At 44.6% G+C, this 17,494-nt stretch overlaps 1 protein-coding gene across 1 annotated transcript in view; it reads left to right on the forward strand.

The window, feature by feature from the left end:
• The window catches only part of LOC136633510 (scavenger receptor cysteine-rich type 1 protein M130-like), a 204,910-nt gene that overhangs the window by 24,035 nt on the left and 163,381 nt on the right, over positions 1-17,494 (forward strand). Inside the window, exon 2 of the mRNA XM_066609271.1 lies at positions 9,577-9,885. Coding sequence (XP_066465368.1) covers positions 9,577-9,885 — 309 coding nt within the window. The remainder of the gene's footprint in view (positions 1-9,576; positions 9,886-17,494) is intronic.

Genomic DNA, 17,494 nt, shown 5'->3' on the forward strand with positions numbered 1-17,494 from the left:
AATTTTTCTTAGGGCCACAAGGCTCAGTCATATAACTTTTGTAAACAATTTTTATACGTTTCAATGCTCATTAAAGCGTTGAAACTTTCACCTCAACCAATTTTTATTTTTACTGGGCTGCCTCCAGGCCTAGTTACCAATTAAGCCACATTAAAGGGGTTGTCCTGCGCCGAAACGGGTTTTTTTTTTTTAACCCCCCCCCCCCCCCCCCCCCCCCCCGTTCGGCGCGAGACAACCCCGATGCAGGGGTTAAAAAAACAAACCGCACAGCGCTTACCTGAATCCCGGCGGTTCGGCGTCTACATACTCACCTGCTGAAGATGGCCGCCGGGGTCTGCTCCCTCCGTGGACCGCAGCTCTTCTGTGCGGTCCATTGCCGATTCCAGCCTCCTGATTGGCTGGAATCGGCACGTGACAGGGCAGAGCTACACGGAGCCGGCATTCTGCACGAGCGGCCCCATAGAAGACAGCAGAAGACCCAGACTGCGCAAGCGCGGCTAATTTGGCCATCGGAGGCCGAAAATTAGTCGGCACCATGGAGACGAGGACGCCAGCAACGGAGCAGGTAAGTATAAAACTTCTTATAACTTCTGTATGGCTCATAATTAATGCACAATGTACATTACAAAGTGCATTAATATGGCCATACAGAAGTGTATGACCCCACTTGCTGCCGCGGGACAACCCCTTTAAGCAAAGCGATTAATGGGTTTCACCTGCCCTCTTGGTTGGGCATGGGCAATTTTTCTGAGGTACATTAGTACTGTTGGTACACCAATTTTTTTGGGCCCTCGCCTAGTGTAATCCAATTAATTTTTTGCCCACCTGCATTACAGCTGACGTAACATCAGCTGTGTTGGGCACTGCAATGGGATATATTTATTTACCGCCGGTGGCTTCCTGGCACCCACGCATGCTGTTGGTCCACACGGAGTTGTAACTGCATCTGTCCACTTCTAAAGAACTCCGGTCTGACTGGGGCATGCAGTGTGGGCCGAAGACCACCTGCATTAAACATGACATTCTTACCTAAGCTGTGATGGGCAATGCAATGGGATATATTAATCTACAGCCGGTGGGTTCCAGGGAGCCACCCATGCTGTGGGTCCACAGGGAGTTGTAACTGCATGTGTCCACTTCTAAAGAACCCCGGTCTGACTGGGGCATGCAGTGTGGGCCGAAGCCCACCTGCATTAAACATGACATTATTACCTCAGCTGTGAGGGGCAATGCAATGGGATATATTTATCTACCGCCGGTGGCTTCGTGGCACCCACCCATGCTGTCGGTCCACATGGAGTTGTAACTACATGTGTCCACTTCTAAAGAACCCCAGTCTGACTGGGGTATGCAGTGTGGGCCGAAGCCCACCTGCATTAAACATGAATTTATTACCTCAGCTGTGATGGGCAATGCAATGGGATATATTTATCTAACGCCGGTGGGTTCCAGGGAGCCACCCATGCTGTGGGTGCACACGGAATTCCCATTGCGGAGTTGTACCTGCCTGTGACTATTTATAAAAAAACGCGGTCTGACTGGGGCATGCAGACACCTTGACAGAATGAATAGTGTGTGGCACATAGGTTCCCCATTGCTATGCCCACGTGTGCAGCTCCAGATGGAGGTGGCACAGGATTGGATTTCTCATTGCTTCTGTACAGCATTGTGGACTATCGCCCCGCCCCTTTTAAAGAGGGTCGCTGCCTTGCCGTGCCAACCCTCTGCAGTGTGTGCCTGCGGTTCCTCTGGCAGACGCACTTATAAATAGACATGAGGGTGGCGTGGCATGAGGGCAGCTGAAGGCTGGGCAGGGACAGTTTGGTGTGCGCTGTGGACAGTGGGTCGTGGGGGGGGGGGGGGGGGGTTTGGGCAGCATGTAACCCAGGAGAAGTGGCAGCGGAGTGTCATGCAGGCAGTGATTGTGCTTTGTTGGAGGTAGTGTAGTGCTTAGCTAAGGTATGCATTGCTAATGAAGGCTTTTCAGATGTAAAAGTTGTTGGGGGGGCCCCACTCTTGCCGCTATTGTGGCTTAATAGTGGGACCTGTGAACTTGAGATGCAGCCCAACATGTAGCCCCTCGCCTGCCCTATCCATTGCTGTGTCGTTCCCATCACTTTCTTGAATTGCCCAGATTTTCACAAATGAAAACCTTAGCGAGCATTGGCGATATACAAAAATGCTCGGGTCGCCCATTGACTTCAATGGGGTTCGTTATTTGAAACGAACCCTCGAGCATCGCGAAAAGTTCGTCTCGAGTAACGAGCACCCGAGCATTTTGGTGCTCGCTCATCTCTAGGGGTAACGTTTCTCTCTCTATTCTCCTTCATGTGACACGATGAGGATTGTCTTCTACTCTCTACACAAAAAGCATTATACTATCTGAGCAGTTAGAACCTGGGTGTTAAATAACCTGTATTCTTCCTGTTACCACCTCTGATACCAAAACTTTTGAAATACTCCAATGTCCAACGTTACAACTTACATGGATTTTTACACTTGTTTACTGTTTACAGGCCGCCTGCAGATTTTGATGCAGAATTGAAATTGACTTAAAACCAGCCTTTAATTCTGTATCAAAGTCTACAATAAGTCGTGCAGATTTTCGTGTGGAATTCCGCAGCTACAGATTTGGCTGCGTCTTGCAGTGTAATTCCTTCCTGTGTGACAGGTCCCTTAGTATAACTCTCAGGAGCACGTTGCACCTGTTTCATAAAGAGGTGTATGCCTTTCATGTATTAGATGCATCTCTGTCCACCTACACAGAAGTATATGCCGCGTCTGACCTAGCATACATTTCTGACATAATTTACACCAGATACTGGCGTAGATTACACATAAAACTGTTGGCTTGGGGCAGCCATGCCCCCTCCTGAAAATTTCTGCCCGCTTTTCAGAAAGAAAAGTCACAAAATGTTTGTGCTAGTGGGGCTTGTGCAAAAATTTGCATCTTTTCTTTGCCAGAATTCTGCTGTAAATTGTTTAATAAATGTCCCTAGTTGACTTTTCTCCTCTTTAGGATTCTTTCACACGAGCGTATGTGATTTTACATTCGCCCAGCCACTGCTAACCTCCCTCCCTCTCCTATTTTCTGCCGGCTCTCATAAGTCTATGGGAATCGGCAGCGTATCCTGGCCGTAAGATAGGACAAGTCCTATGCTTTGGCCGCTCGTCATGGCAGACGGCTAGAATCTGCAGCCTATGCTCTATCTTATCCAACCAGCGCTTTTACTCGCTGGAAAATTGCCCATCTGAACTAATGCATCGCAATCCAATGCTTCAGATGGTCGCAATTTTCACCCAGCATTTTATAGCCCCGATAAAACACTAGTGTGAATGAGGCCTCATTACTAGATGCTATAGCTAAAATGGAGTTGTTGTAATATCCCCATTTTAAATATTTATGGCCTACAGTATCCACAGGAGAATGCAGATCCATCACCCTCACAGTCTCGATAGGAGCCAGTGAAGAGGTGGCCATGCATGTGTGTGATATTTATGTCTATAGGAAATACAGAAGAATGCTAACAGAGGGCAATCACCCCAATTATATAACCTTTCAGGCCCTGCAGTCTCCCCTCTCCCTTTATAAATTTGGTTTCTGCTCCGTCATGACTTCCTTGTATATTGGTGTCCCAAACTACATAATATTCTGTCAATTTTATAACAAATATTCATGTATGCATACTGTGTAAATGTCTGTGTGGGGGTGGGGTCAGCGACGACACAGCGGCACACTCAGTCCATGTAAAAGTCTGAATAACTTTGTTTTTCACTGAGTTTTCTGTTATCTCTGAATATCCAAGAAAATAATCACCCCTGGCAGCACATACACTTTGTGCGATCGACAAAACAAACGCTTGCCCATAAAGACGCTAACTAAACAGCAGTACTCTCACTTACTACTAACGTTCCACAATGGTCAGCAAACAGCAGAAGTCCACCAGGTAGATGTGCTAACGTCTGACTCCGACTGCCTGAACTAACAGCCTTTCATGTCCCAGTGAATACCTCAGTAGACCCAGCTGAGTTCAATGGAACCCAGAACGAACACTGGGACTGGGGCCTTATTTTACCCAGGCTAAGCATCTGGGTAAAATGTACACTCCCTCCAGTACTTTTTCTTGCACATGTCTACAATATATATTATAACTAGCTGATATACCCGGCTTCGCCCGAGTTAATTTGGTACTGGTGTTTATCTGGTGTTCACACGGAAAAGCTTATGAAGTCGTGGTTACTTTAGAGATACTGAGGAAAAAAAATATGTTCACCATTTTGCATAGTTCTCTGCGTTACCCAGGAAACACCACGGGGAGGTAACCATGCGACGTTTCCTTTATATAAAATGACATCAGGAAGTGAGAGAATTAGATTACATACGTAAAATTTGGACACCAATTCTTTTGCGCGTAGAATTGAATAATCAAGTTGGGACCCATTAGCTTTTCCTATTTACGACATAATCAATGCTCGTGCCAAATTCCCATTTCTATGACACCGGAAAGGGAAGAAATTACATTCCGCACGTAAAATTTTGACGCCAATTCTTTTGCGCTAGAATTTAATAATCGAGTTGGGACCCATTAGCTTTTCCTATTCCTGACATAATCAATGCTCGTGCCAAATTTCAAGTTTCTATGACACCGGAAAGTGAAAAAATTACATTCCGTACGTAAAATTTTGACGCCAATTCTTTTGCGCTAGAATTGAATAATCGAATTGGGACCCATTAGCTTTTCCTATTCCTGACATAATCAATGCTCGTGCCAAATTTCAAGTTTCTATGACACCGGAAAGTGAAAAAATTACATTCCGCACGTGAAATTTTGACGCCAATTCTTTTGCGCTAGAATTGAATAATCGAGTTGGGACCCATTAGCTTTTCCTATTTATGACATAATCAATGCTCGTGCCAAATTTCCCGTTTCTATGACACCTGAAAGTGAAAAAATTACATTCTGCACGTAAAATTTTGACGCCAATTCTTTTGCGCATAGAATTGAATAATCGAGTTGGGACCCATTAGCTTTTCTTATTTATGACATAATCAATGCTCATGCCAAATTTCCTGTTTCTATGACACCGGAAAGGGAAGAAATTACATTCCGTACGTAAAATTTTGACGCCAATTCTTTTGCGCATAGAATTGAATAATCGAGTTGGGACCTATGAACTTTTCCTATTTATGACATAATCAATGCTCATGCCAAATTTCCTGTTTCTATGACACCGGAAAGTGAGAAAATTACATTCCGTACGTAAAATTTGGACGCTAATTCTTTTGCGCATAGAATTGAATAATCAAGTTGGGACCCATTAACTTTTCCTATTTATGACATATTCAATGCGCGTGCCAAATTTTAAGTTTCTAAGGCACTGGGAAGTGACAGATTTAGATTACGTACATAAAATTTTGACGCCAATTCTTTGGCGCATAGAATTGAATAATGGAGTTGGGACCCATTAGCTTTTCCTATTTATGACATAATCAATGCTCGTGCCAAATTTCACGTTTCTATGACACCGGAAAGTGAAAAAATTACCTTCCGCACGTAAAATTTCGACGCCAATTCTTTTGCGCATAGAATTGAATAATGGAGTTGGGACCCATTAGCTTTTCCTATTTATGACATAATCAATGCTCGTGCCAAATTTCACGTTTCTATGACACCGGAAAGTGAAAAAATTACATTCCGCACGTAAAATTTTGACGCCAATTCTTTTGCGCATAGAATTGAATAATCGAGTTGGGACCCATTAGCTTTTCCTATTTATGACATAATCAATGCCCGTGCCAAATTTTAAGTTTCTAAGGCATTGGGAAGTGACAGATTTAGATTACGTACGTAAAATTTCGACGCCAATTCTTTTGCGCTAGAATTGAATAATCGAGTTGGGACCCAATTACTTTTCCTATTTTGGAGATAATCTATGCTCGTGCCAAAATTCATGTTTCTACGATATCGGGAAGTTGGAGAACTTTTGGCGAGTCAGTGAGTCAGTCAGTCAGTGAGGGCTTTCAGCTTTATATATATAGATTGTTTTTTGCAGCCGCAGCAGCACATCTGCTTCGATGACCACTGATGTTCTAGGCATTTTAGGCAGTCTGTGTAGCAGGGAGGGCTTTTCTCTCTGTTGGAAATAGCAGGTCAATTAACGCCTGTCAGGGCTCAGTAAGAGAAGGGTGAGTTTCAGATCTGGGCAGAGACACACTTGTAACAGGAACCTCTGTGATAGTACACAAACCAGCTTGTTTGTGATGATGTTCTGTTACAGTAGGCCTGGTAGCAAGGGCATTGCAGAATGTTTAGTTAGAGACCAGATGGCCAGATGTGTGTTTGGATGTCTTGCAATGTGAAATATGTAATACGGAATGAAAATAGCTGCGCTTTGAAACAATTAAGACTGATGAAGCAGGATTTTAAATGAAGACGATGCTGTGGATGTGTTCCTGAGTGTCGTCAACCATCACTATAAAACAAAAGACAGTAATTCTGATTTACTGACTTACTAAGGACTTGTCCACACTGGCTTTAGCTGACCGCCCTATTTGTTCCATTTGAAAAAACAGATATGAAACAGATTGGATTAAGGGCGAGCACCCACTGGCGTTTTCGCCGCGTTTCCCGCGATTTTTCCGCGCGTTTTTCGTGGCGTTTTTCGCGGCGTTTTCGCGGCTTTTCCGTTAATTTCCATTGACATTCAAGGGTGCATTAGGAGAAAAATAGGGACACATATGCCACTGACAGTTCCTATGTTAAAAACGCAAACGCAACGCAAAAAAAACGCCAGTGGACAGGAACACATGTTATCTCTATGCCTGTGCAGGAAAAACGCAAAACGCAGGTAAAAAACGCCAGTGGGTGCTCGCCCTAAAGCAGAAACAAAACGGAAATTCTTCCTTTTTTATAAAACCCATTCAAATCAGTGAAAAACAAAACAAACATTTTGATTTCCATTTGTCAGCTCTTGAAAATGGAACACAGAAGGGGTAATGCTTAGCTGAGCCGAACGCCAGTGTAGAGGGGCCAATCACAGCCATTCAATGATGTAACTGAATGGCTGTGATTGGCTAATGCAGCGCCGGTTTTTAGTGGCTGACGCCGCTCTGAGTTAGCCAATCAGAGCATTAGATTTCTGGAGGCGGGGATTTCAAGCCCCGCATCCAGAAAGCAATGCTCCGTCCGTTGTGTATATAGGGTGTCCCAAAAAATGTATACACTTCAACAGTGATCAGTGTTTTTTTTATAACACCTGAATTGAATTTAGGTGGCAATGCGTAGCATAATCTTGTCTCTGTAGGTGTAAATATTAGACATTCTTTGCTTTCTATGTAAGGCTTTATATACACGGGGCGAAGACAGTCAGATCTTTATTGCACTTGTAAACCTGCCATTTTTAGGCTTCTGTAATGCATTTACATGTCAAAAACATCTGATTCACATCATTGTGCTATGCATGTTACTCTAATCACCGAAATGGGAGAAAGCGCATCACATTCACATGCAAATCACGTGGCATGGGTGCGATGCCATTTTTTTTACAATCACAGAAAATGGCCATTACTTACTGACTGAGGAGTGCATATAGATGCCAGGGTGGCAGTACCAATGTGGTTCACTAATGGATATGCAGGGCAACCGGCCGAATTATCATGGCGTCATTAATAGGTTGCTGGTCTGCATGGTGAACTACATATATCAGAATGGTCTGGCACCCTGTATCCACTATGTGTGGGAGTGTACACCAAGCATCCACCCCCCTCATTATCAGGAGGCAGTGTGAGTGGGTGTTTCATCGGTGCCCTCACAGGTGTTATTGGCTCCTCCATTTGGTAGTCAGCTACCTGCATGGTGAGAGGAGGATGCATCTATATGCACTTCTCAGTCAGTAAGTAACGGCCATTTTCTGTGATTGTTTTTAATTCTTGATTTCCCCTTCTGTGATGCATTTATATTAGTGTAGGGACCCACTACAACGCAAGGAACCGTGAAGTGGTAAGTGGGCGCATGTATCTTGGCCAGCATTCAACCAATGCCTTGCATTTACTATCTATCATTCACATGCAGTGTGGCATTAAGACTCCAGGGGGAGCCCAGGGTGGCAGTACCAATGTGGTTTACTGATGGATATGCAGGGCAACCCGCCGAATTATCATGGCGTCATTAATAGGTTGCTGGTCTGCATGGTGAACTACATATATCAGAATGGTCTGGCACCCTGTATACACTATGTGTGGGAGTGTACACCAAGCATCCACCCCCCTCATTATCAGGAGGCAGTGTGAGTGGCTGTCTCATCGGTGTCCTGCACAGGTGTTATTGGCTCCTCCATTTGGTAGTCAGCTACCTGCATGGTGAGAGAAGGATGCATCTATATGCACTCCTCAGTCAGTAAGTAACGGCCGTTTTCTGTGATTGTTTTTAATTCTTGATTTCCCCTTCTGTGATGCATTTTTTTTCACGCTCCCATAAAGAATTGGTGATTCTCGCAACGGAATCATACAGAAATAGGACATGATGAAATGTTTCTATTGGTGTGAGCGAAAAATTGCTCATATAAACTTAGCCCATTGAAAAGAATAGGTTCTTTTCCTATGCAAATTCCATATCATATGTGGAGGGAACATGCACGGGAATATTGCCTGTGTAAATTCAATTTTTGGGTGGCTGCACATGGGCATAAATGCTCATGATATTGTGACGTATATGTGCTATGCAGGGAGCGCAGCTGTGTGCTATTACACCTGTAGCGGCGCATTTTACTATACTTTCTTGCACTCCTGGACCCACTCACATCGGCGCGGTCCTTGCAGGTGGGCCACCCTACTTAGTCCTGGGTTTATCTGCTTTTCTGAATGAAAATGTGCATTTCAGTGCGCCATTCTGTGCAGATGCGACCTTTGGTCCACAATAGAGCATATCCCATTTTTTTCCCTGTACTCGAAATGCGCCCAGAACAAAACCTTGTGTGTAGGAAGCCTTGAAATCAATGCGTTCTATTCGCTGCACATTCTAAACGCAGATTTTGCGGCCACAAATTGGCAGGCAGTCGCGCCTGTGTGCGGGAGCCCATAGTCTAGTAATAAAGCTTTTCTGCATATATTTTCCATGTTGCAGTGTGTAGACCCTTTTGGGACCCCCTGTATACTCTCATTGTCTACACAAATATACATCGTGACTTGATGGTGTAGAAGATACTCCTGGTATGTGGGGTGTAAGAGATATTACTATTGGTCGCTGCTCTCAGGGATTCTCTCATGAAGACTGCTGTTATAAGAAGAACTTGGCTCTGGCTTCTCTAGTCCACAACAATCAGCTGCGATCTCTGGGAGCCACGTCTAGGGGTACCGATGAATTGTCACCCATGTGATGCAGAACTCACCAGATCCACCAGGTGCCCCTCTTCATTCTGGCCAATAGAGAGGGACCCCAAGTGCTAGTCACCCCTCTAAAATGTGCATTGTGCTTATTGGGCATATGGAGAGGCGATGTCATTGTGAGACGAGCGCTGTTATATTATTATTTCCTTAGATTCATGGATTTTTATATTAATTTCTGTTTATTTTTACAGTTCCAGTGAGACTTTCTGGAGGAGACACAGAATGTGAAGGATTAGTGGAAGTGAGATATAATGGAGAATGGCGGGGAGTGGATTATAGAACACGCAACAGAGAAGTCTTTGCTAATGTGGTTTGCCGAGAGCTGGGATGTAACACCATAAGTGCACAACATCGTGTGACCACAGGAGGGATATTTGTGGATGATGCCAGGAGGGCGTTGTCTATACAATGTAGAGGAGAAGAGTCATCCTGGTCACAGTGTAAATATTATACATATAGTGGTTTATATCCTTCTACATATCTGAGAGTGAAATGTTCAGGTAAGAGACATCTCTTTTCTCCCCACACATCACACACCGGACCGGATACAGCATTATACCTGACAACATGTCCAATAACTGCACCGACAACTGCCGAGAAAATGACACTAAATATCAGCCTGCAGCAGCTTCATCCAAAGACGTTTTCAGCCATCAGTCCCATCATAAAGGGTTATTATACCAGTGTAATGGAGCCTCTGTGTACATGTCTGTGTGGATGATGGGACTTATAGTTCTGGGTATGAGATGTGTTGAAGCAGGTGAGATCTGCCGGTGGTGAGACGCCGATTGCTCCGTTATAAGCTCTATAAATGGCGGCCTTACTATTGTTGTCCATCTGTCACATACATTGTGATAAGTCACAATTATCAGCTGTACATATCAGCTGGCTGCAGGGCCAGCCTGCCCATCTGGTATTTCTGGTAAATACCACATGGCCTTGTGACCGCTTCTGCCTATTAACCTCTTCTCTGCTTTAGACCACCGGGTGTACAGTAAACCCTTGAGTAACATTGCTCTTAAGTAACGCTGTTTTCAACTAAAGTCGATGTGTCAGAGCAGCGGCGGTCCCTCAAATAAAGTTGCATTCCTCAGATAAGGGTGTCGACCGCTCCATGACCACGGGCGCCGCTCAAGGAGCCGGAACGCAGCTGATGCCGGTCACTTCCTGCTTCTCCTGCATCAGCGCGCGCCTACTCCTCCCCCTCTACTCTGCACAGTGCTGGCTGAACATTGCTGTGTCTGCCTGCCCCCTGACACAGTACAGCAGCTGAATCCACACAGTGCCGGCTGAACGCTGCCTGCCTCTTGAATCCCCACTGTACTGTATGGATTAGTACAGTACAGAAAAGAAACGTTTGCAAATACTGCAGTCCTATGTCAAAGCACAGATAACACAGTGATACGTACTGCTATAATGATGTCCCTGCATTCCTTTGTCAAAGCACTGTATGCTAAATGTCCAAAAACCTGTTAAATGTTAATTTATTCTTTACAGCTGTGTTTTATATTCATTCAGTATTGTTTTTGGTATTAACCCCTTAATGACATGGCCTATTTTGGCGTTGAGGACCAAACGATTTTTGGTAGATTTTCATCTCCATTTTTCAACAGCCATAACTTTTTTATTTTTCCGTCTACGCGGCCGTATAAGGGCTTGTTTTTTGCATAGCGAACTGTAGTTTTTATTGGTACCATTTTTGGGTAAATAGACTTCATTGTAAAACTTTTATTATTTTTTTTTTATGATCGAAGGGAGAGAAAACGCATCAATTCTGCCATAGATTTTTTTTTAAAAAAAAAACGTTAATTATGCAGCATAAATGATACACTACATTTTTTTCTGCGGGTTGGTACGGTTACAACGATACCAAAATTCTTATATTTTTTTAGGTTTTTTTCACTTTTCCACAATAAAAACCCTTTTTTGGAAATTATTTTTTTTTTCTAAACTCACTGCATTCAAAGTCCTGTAACTTTTTTATTTTTCCATGGACGGAGCTCTATGAGGGCTATTTTTTTCAAGCCAGGCTTGAAAAAGACTTAGATTAAGTCGAAACGTCGCCATTTTATGGAGCAATAAAATCCTTTTTTTACTATCTTTACACCGTTGATGCTGCCGCCTCCTTGGATACCATTGCATTTATTTGGGGTTTGGTTCATAACCCCACTGGTGGCTTGGCATATACAGACTGGAACCTCTGCACTGAAGTGCATGTGTTAGGTGTGCTGCGGGATTTTCCTATTTCTACCCCCACTGTCTACTAGTGACAGCCGACTCCGGCTGCAGGACAGCGCGAGATCTGCTATGATCTCACGCTATCCCCATGACGTAAGGGTACGTCATTTTGCGGGAAGTACCCCGCTCCCAGGAAGTACCCTTAAGTCATGGGGAGGGAAGGGGTTAAAGACCAGAGTTATTCTCTATTAAATGGGGTTTGGTGTGTTTTTTGGAACGTTTAGAACCAAATAATTGGATTTACATTATTTCCTATGGAAATAATATCCTAAACTAACATTGATTTTATGCAGGTATGAAAATCATCGTTAGCTCATTCGCTATTCGTTCACCCTCGGCATGCTTCACATGAGCGTATTTGGATGCGGGCAATATACAGAAAACAGAACCCATTGATGTCAATAGGTTCTTTGACACATTTCTCGGGTGCACAAAAAAATACAACCACATTTGCACATAAAAGCTATGAGGGGTACACAGATACGAGTGCAATGCACAACAGAATGCACAATATTCTGCACTATTCTGTGACAAAAACTCATCTGGAACTCATTAGGCTGAATAGTCATTTAAATTGGGGCATATTCATCTACCACACGCAAATGAACATGTTCTGCGCAAAAAGTACAGTAAAACACGCCAATATGTGAGGCGAAATCCTCCTACATAGTGTAAATACGTTGCATCGAGTCTTATATGCCTGTGTGAGGCCGGCCTTAAACAGCGATCAGTCAGTCATTCCCTTATTAAGTCATTTGCATTCTGTAATAATGCTCCCATGTTGTGTTGTGGTTTACTGACAACTGACACCGGACTTGGAAGCTAGAACTATTTATGTTTTCTAATTTTTCTCACAACATTATAAAACCCTGGGCAAAATCAGACACTTTGTTCATAATGATATATTCACACAGAAGCACAACATTATGGTTATTATGTGTTAAATGTTTAACTCTGTTAATACCGACACCAAGTGCTAAGCTGGACAGCAGTCGAGGCAGAGCGACCACAATGCAAAAATGGAACCTGTGTGTTTGTGTCCAGGTCTAGAATCTTCCTGGCAATGTGATATGTAGTTAGTACTAGCTGATATACCCGGCTTCACCCGAGGTAATTTGATACTGGTGTTTATCTGGTGTTCACACGGAAAATCTTATGAAGTCGTGGAAAAACATATGTTCACCATTTTGCATGGTTCTTTGCGTTACCCAGGAAACACCACGTGGAGGCAACCATGCGGAGTTTCCTTTATATAAAATAACATCAGGTAGTGAGAGAATTAGATTACCGAGTTTCCCCGAAAATAAGACACATTAAGAAATTTGCAGAAATCGCTAATATAACACACATCCTGATAATAAGGCATACTAAAGTGTGCAGGCAAGTCAAGAGGCCTGTCCCCTGCTGCCATCCCCGTTGTCTCCTACCCCCTCTGTGCTGTACGATTGTGCTGTTGTTGTAAGCTCCCCTTGCTGGCTGGAAAACTCCATAGTACCGTGTCATCCTGTTGCTGCTGCACACGTCTGCTGTGATGAGCTCCCTCTGGTGGCCGGAAGCTGCAATACCATCCCTGCTTACAAGTGGTACAGGAACTTCTGTCTGCAGGTACGTTACTTTTTTTTATGGCTCTGTGTGTGAGTCAGGCAACCATATGTGTGATTCTTAAGGCTGAGTTCTCACAGAGTGTATTTCCAGCCTTAGGGGGTGAGCATTACAGTCTCCAGACAGTGTGTGGGAGCCAGGTAAACAGTGTGTCATTTTGATTCAATAGGGGGTGTCTGCTTTTTTGCTGAAGAGTCTAAAGTACAAGAAATAAACAGTGTTGCTACCGTATATTTTTACCCCTAAACATGAGTGCAAAAAGAAAGAGCTATTCCGTTGAGTACAAGAAAGGAATCGTGGAAGATTCCTGGGGCAAAAACCTGCCTGCTTTGGCCCGAAGATTTTACAAGAAATGGAGTGTCAAGAAATTCAGCAGGAGATTCCGGGTTCAGATGTTTATGATGATGTGCCAGAAAATGATGACATGACTGTCATTGAGTAATTTTTGCTTTGTTTTCACAGTTTGTCTAGCTATATTGGTTTGTGGTGACAACTACGGTACTGTGCAGTATATACGGTAATAAATGTTCATTTTTTTTGTTAAACAATAAATGTGAATTCTTCTTCATTGAAAAATAAGACACCCCCTGAAAATAAGACATAGCGCATATTTGGGAGCAAAAATTAATATAAGACGCGTCTTATTTTTGGGGAACCAGGGTACGTACGTAAAATGTGGACGCTAATTCTTTTGTGCTTAGAATTGAATAATCGAGTTGGGACCCATTAGCTTTTCCTATTTATGACATAATCAATGCTCATGCCAAATTTCACATTTCTATGACATCGGGGAGTGAGTGATTGAGTAAGTCAGTGAGTCAGTCTTGCAGTAAACTCCCGATTGGCTCCTCCCACAGGCTGGTCACATGACTGGCCACATGAGTGTAACATCATTAGAGGTCCCTGAAAGAGACAGCAGAGCCACCCGGCTCAGGTAGTTAACCATGTGCTGCCAGCTCCCGGGAGGAGGACCCCTTTGTGTGCTGGGAGTCCCCCAAACTAGTAGAGTTAGGCCTCCTTCCCACGAGCGTGACGGGCTCCGCCGCGTAATATTCCGCAGTGAAGCCGGTCACGGCGCCCCCCAGAGACCCCATACTTACCAGCGGAAGATAGCGTGAAGACGCTTCCCCGCCCACTGCCGTCGCGTCATGTGACATGCCCACCGCGTCACATGACGCGCGGCGGTAGGCGGGGAAGCGTTTTTTCATGCTATCTTCCGCTGGTTGCAGCGGGAGATAGCGTGAACGGACGGCTTCCATTGACTGCAATGGAAGCCGTCAGCGCGTACACCCGCGGCAAATAGAACATGCTGCGGGTGAGAACGGGAGATTTCACGGTGCGTAATTCCGCGGTGGAATTACGCATCGTGAGCATTGTGCTATTAGGTTCAATAGAACCTAATAGCAGGGGGCAACGCAGCGGATTTTTGCCGCGGATTTACGCAGCGTAAATCCGTTCGTGGGAGGGAGGCCTTACTGAGGTAAGATTTACATGAAGTTCATCCAGTAACCCTCCATGTCTAAGCTCACTGACCAGCAGTAAATGCCTGCCTTTAACTCCTTCATGACTGGCCTAGTTTAGGCACTAATGAGTAACCAATATTTAAGGGTGCATTCACACGAACGTATATCGGCTCGGTTTTCACGCCGAGCCGATATACGTTGTCCTCGTGTGCAGGGGGGGGGGATGGAAGAGCCCAGGAGCAGGAACTGAGCTCCCGCCCCCTCTCTGCCTCCTCTCCGCCCCTCTGCACTATTTGAAGTGAAAGGAGGCGGGACGGGGGCAGGGCTAAGTTTCGTGAGTTAGCCCCGCCCCCGTCCCGCCTCTCCCCATTGCAAATAGGGCAGAGGGGCGGAGAGGAGGCAGCAAGGGGGCAGGAGCTCAGTTCCTGCTCCTGGCTCTCCCATCCTCCCCCTTCTGCAGAGAGAGACAACGTATATCGGCTCGGCGTGAAAACTGAGCCGATATACGTTCGTGTGAATGCACCCTAAGTCTTTATTTTTGTGCATTCCTGGGGTCAGAACTTTTTTTTTCTCGTTGACATGTTTGTTTTAAGGACTTGTTTTTGCATGACAAGTTGTTTATTTAACCCCTTCCTTCCCATGACATAAGGGTACATCATGGCAGTGGAGTACTTCCCGCAAAATGACGTACCCTTACGTCATAGGGATAGCGCGAGGTCATAGCAGATCTTGCGCTATCCTGCCGATGCACCCCCGCTGTTAACCCCTTCCCTTACGCGATCTAAGTAGATCGCATCATTGAAAGGGTTCACAGAGGGAGCGCGCTCCCTCTGTGACTTCAGCCAGCTCTCGGGATGTTATCGCAGAGAGCCCGGCTGGTTGCTATGGCAACAGGACGCCAGATACCGGCGTCCTGTATTGCCATTGCCTATGATCGCTGTAGTAAGCGATAAGGCATGGCAGGAGAGAAGTCCTGTAATGCCTTATTGTAGCGACCCTCAGTGCTGCAGTGTAAGTCCCCCAAGGGGACACAGATGGTGCGTGCGTGCGTGCGTGCGTGCGTGCGTGCGTGCGTACGTACGTACATACATACATACATACATACATCAAAAAAAATGTAAAAAAAGTTAAACCCTTTTTTTAATGCTTTTTCTCATATTATCATTTTAAAAAATCCCAAATATTTGTTATCGTTGTGTCCGTAAAGACACGTACAATAAATCCATGGAAAAATAAAAAAGTTACAGGACTTTTAATGCAGCGATTTAAAAAAAAAAAGAAATTCCCAAAAAAGGGATTTTATTGTGGAAAAGTCGAAAAACCTAAAAAATATATAAGAATTTTGGTATCGTTGTAACCGTACCAGCCTGCAGAAAAACTGTAGTGTGTCATTTGTGCTGCATAATTACCACTTTAAAAAAAAATCTATGGCAGAATTGATGCGTTTTCTCTTCCTTAGATCATAAAAAAATAATGAAAGTTTTACAATATAGTCTATGTACCCAAAAATTGCACTGTTAAAAACTACAGTTCGCTACGCAAAAAAAAGGCCCTTATATGGCCGCATCGACAGAAAAATAAAGTTATAGATTTTGAAAAATGCAGATGAAAATCGCCAAAAATCGTTGCCCGAAAGGACTATGCCCAAAATAGGCTATGTCCTTACGGGGTTAAGTTTATGCAGTATTTTTATTAATACACTAAACACCCTTTTTTTTTTTTTTAATTGTATTGCTTTTCAGTCGCTGCATTCCAGGAGACATTACGTTTTTTATTTTTCCATCAGTGGATTCTCTGAGTGCTTGTTTTTCTTTTTTTGCAGGATGAACTCTAGTACCCTGTAGGGCTGCCTCTAGCTTTAATACAAGATGTGATACAGGTGGGCATGGGGGCTCTAGTACCCTGTTGTACCGCCTCTAGCTTGTATACAAGATGTGATACAGGTGGGCATGGGGGCTCTAGTACCCTGTTGTACCGCCTCTAGCTTGGATACAAGATGTGATAAGGGCGGGCATGGAGGCTCTAGTACCCTGTTGCACCGCCTCTAGCTTGTATACAAGATGTGATACGGGCAGGCATGGAGGCTCTAGAACCCTGTTGTACCGCCTCTAGCTTGGATACAAGATGTGATAAGGGCAGGCATGGAGGCTCTAGTACCCTGTTGTGCCGCCTCTAGCTTGTATACAAGATGTGATACGGGCAGGCATGGACGTTCTAATACCCTGTTATACTGCCTCTAGCTTGGATACAAGATGTGTGATATGAATGGGCATAGAGGCTCTAGTACCCTGTTGTACCATCTCTAGCTGGGATACAGGATGTGATACAGGGTGCAATGGAAGCATACAGCTTCCATATGGTATTATGTGTCGACATTTGCTGTAACTGGACGTTTCATTTATATAAAATGACATCAGGAAGTGAGAGAATTAGATTATGTTGTCAACCCTCCAAGTCTGGAATCTCTGTATGCATAAATTCAAAACATTCTCTGATAGGAAATGCCTCAAGTTACATTTGGAGACCCTTCAGTATTTCATCCCTAATATAGGCCCACTGCACACGAGCGGAAATTCCACGGCGGGATTTCCCGTGGAATTTCCGCCGCTGGAAGCCTCCATAGGATTGCGTTAACAAACGCAATCCTACGCAGACGGCCGCAGTTTGGCCGCTCGAAATCTCGCGTAGCAAGCAAACCGTGGCATGTCCTATTTCTGTGCGGGGCTCGCGGAGCCCTGCACAGAAACGTCACTCACCCAGCGCCGGCTCCGGTCTGCGCATGCGCCCGCTGCCCGGCAGCCGGCAC

Source organism: Eleutherodactylus coqui, chromosome 6 (assembly GCF_035609145.1).
Source record: "Eleutherodactylus coqui strain aEleCoq1 chromosome 6, aEleCoq1.hap1, whole genome shotgun sequence".
In the NCBI taxonomy this organism is placed as follows: Eukaryota; Metazoa; Chordata; class Amphibia; order Anura; family Eleutherodactylidae; genus Eleutherodactylus; species Eleutherodactylus coqui.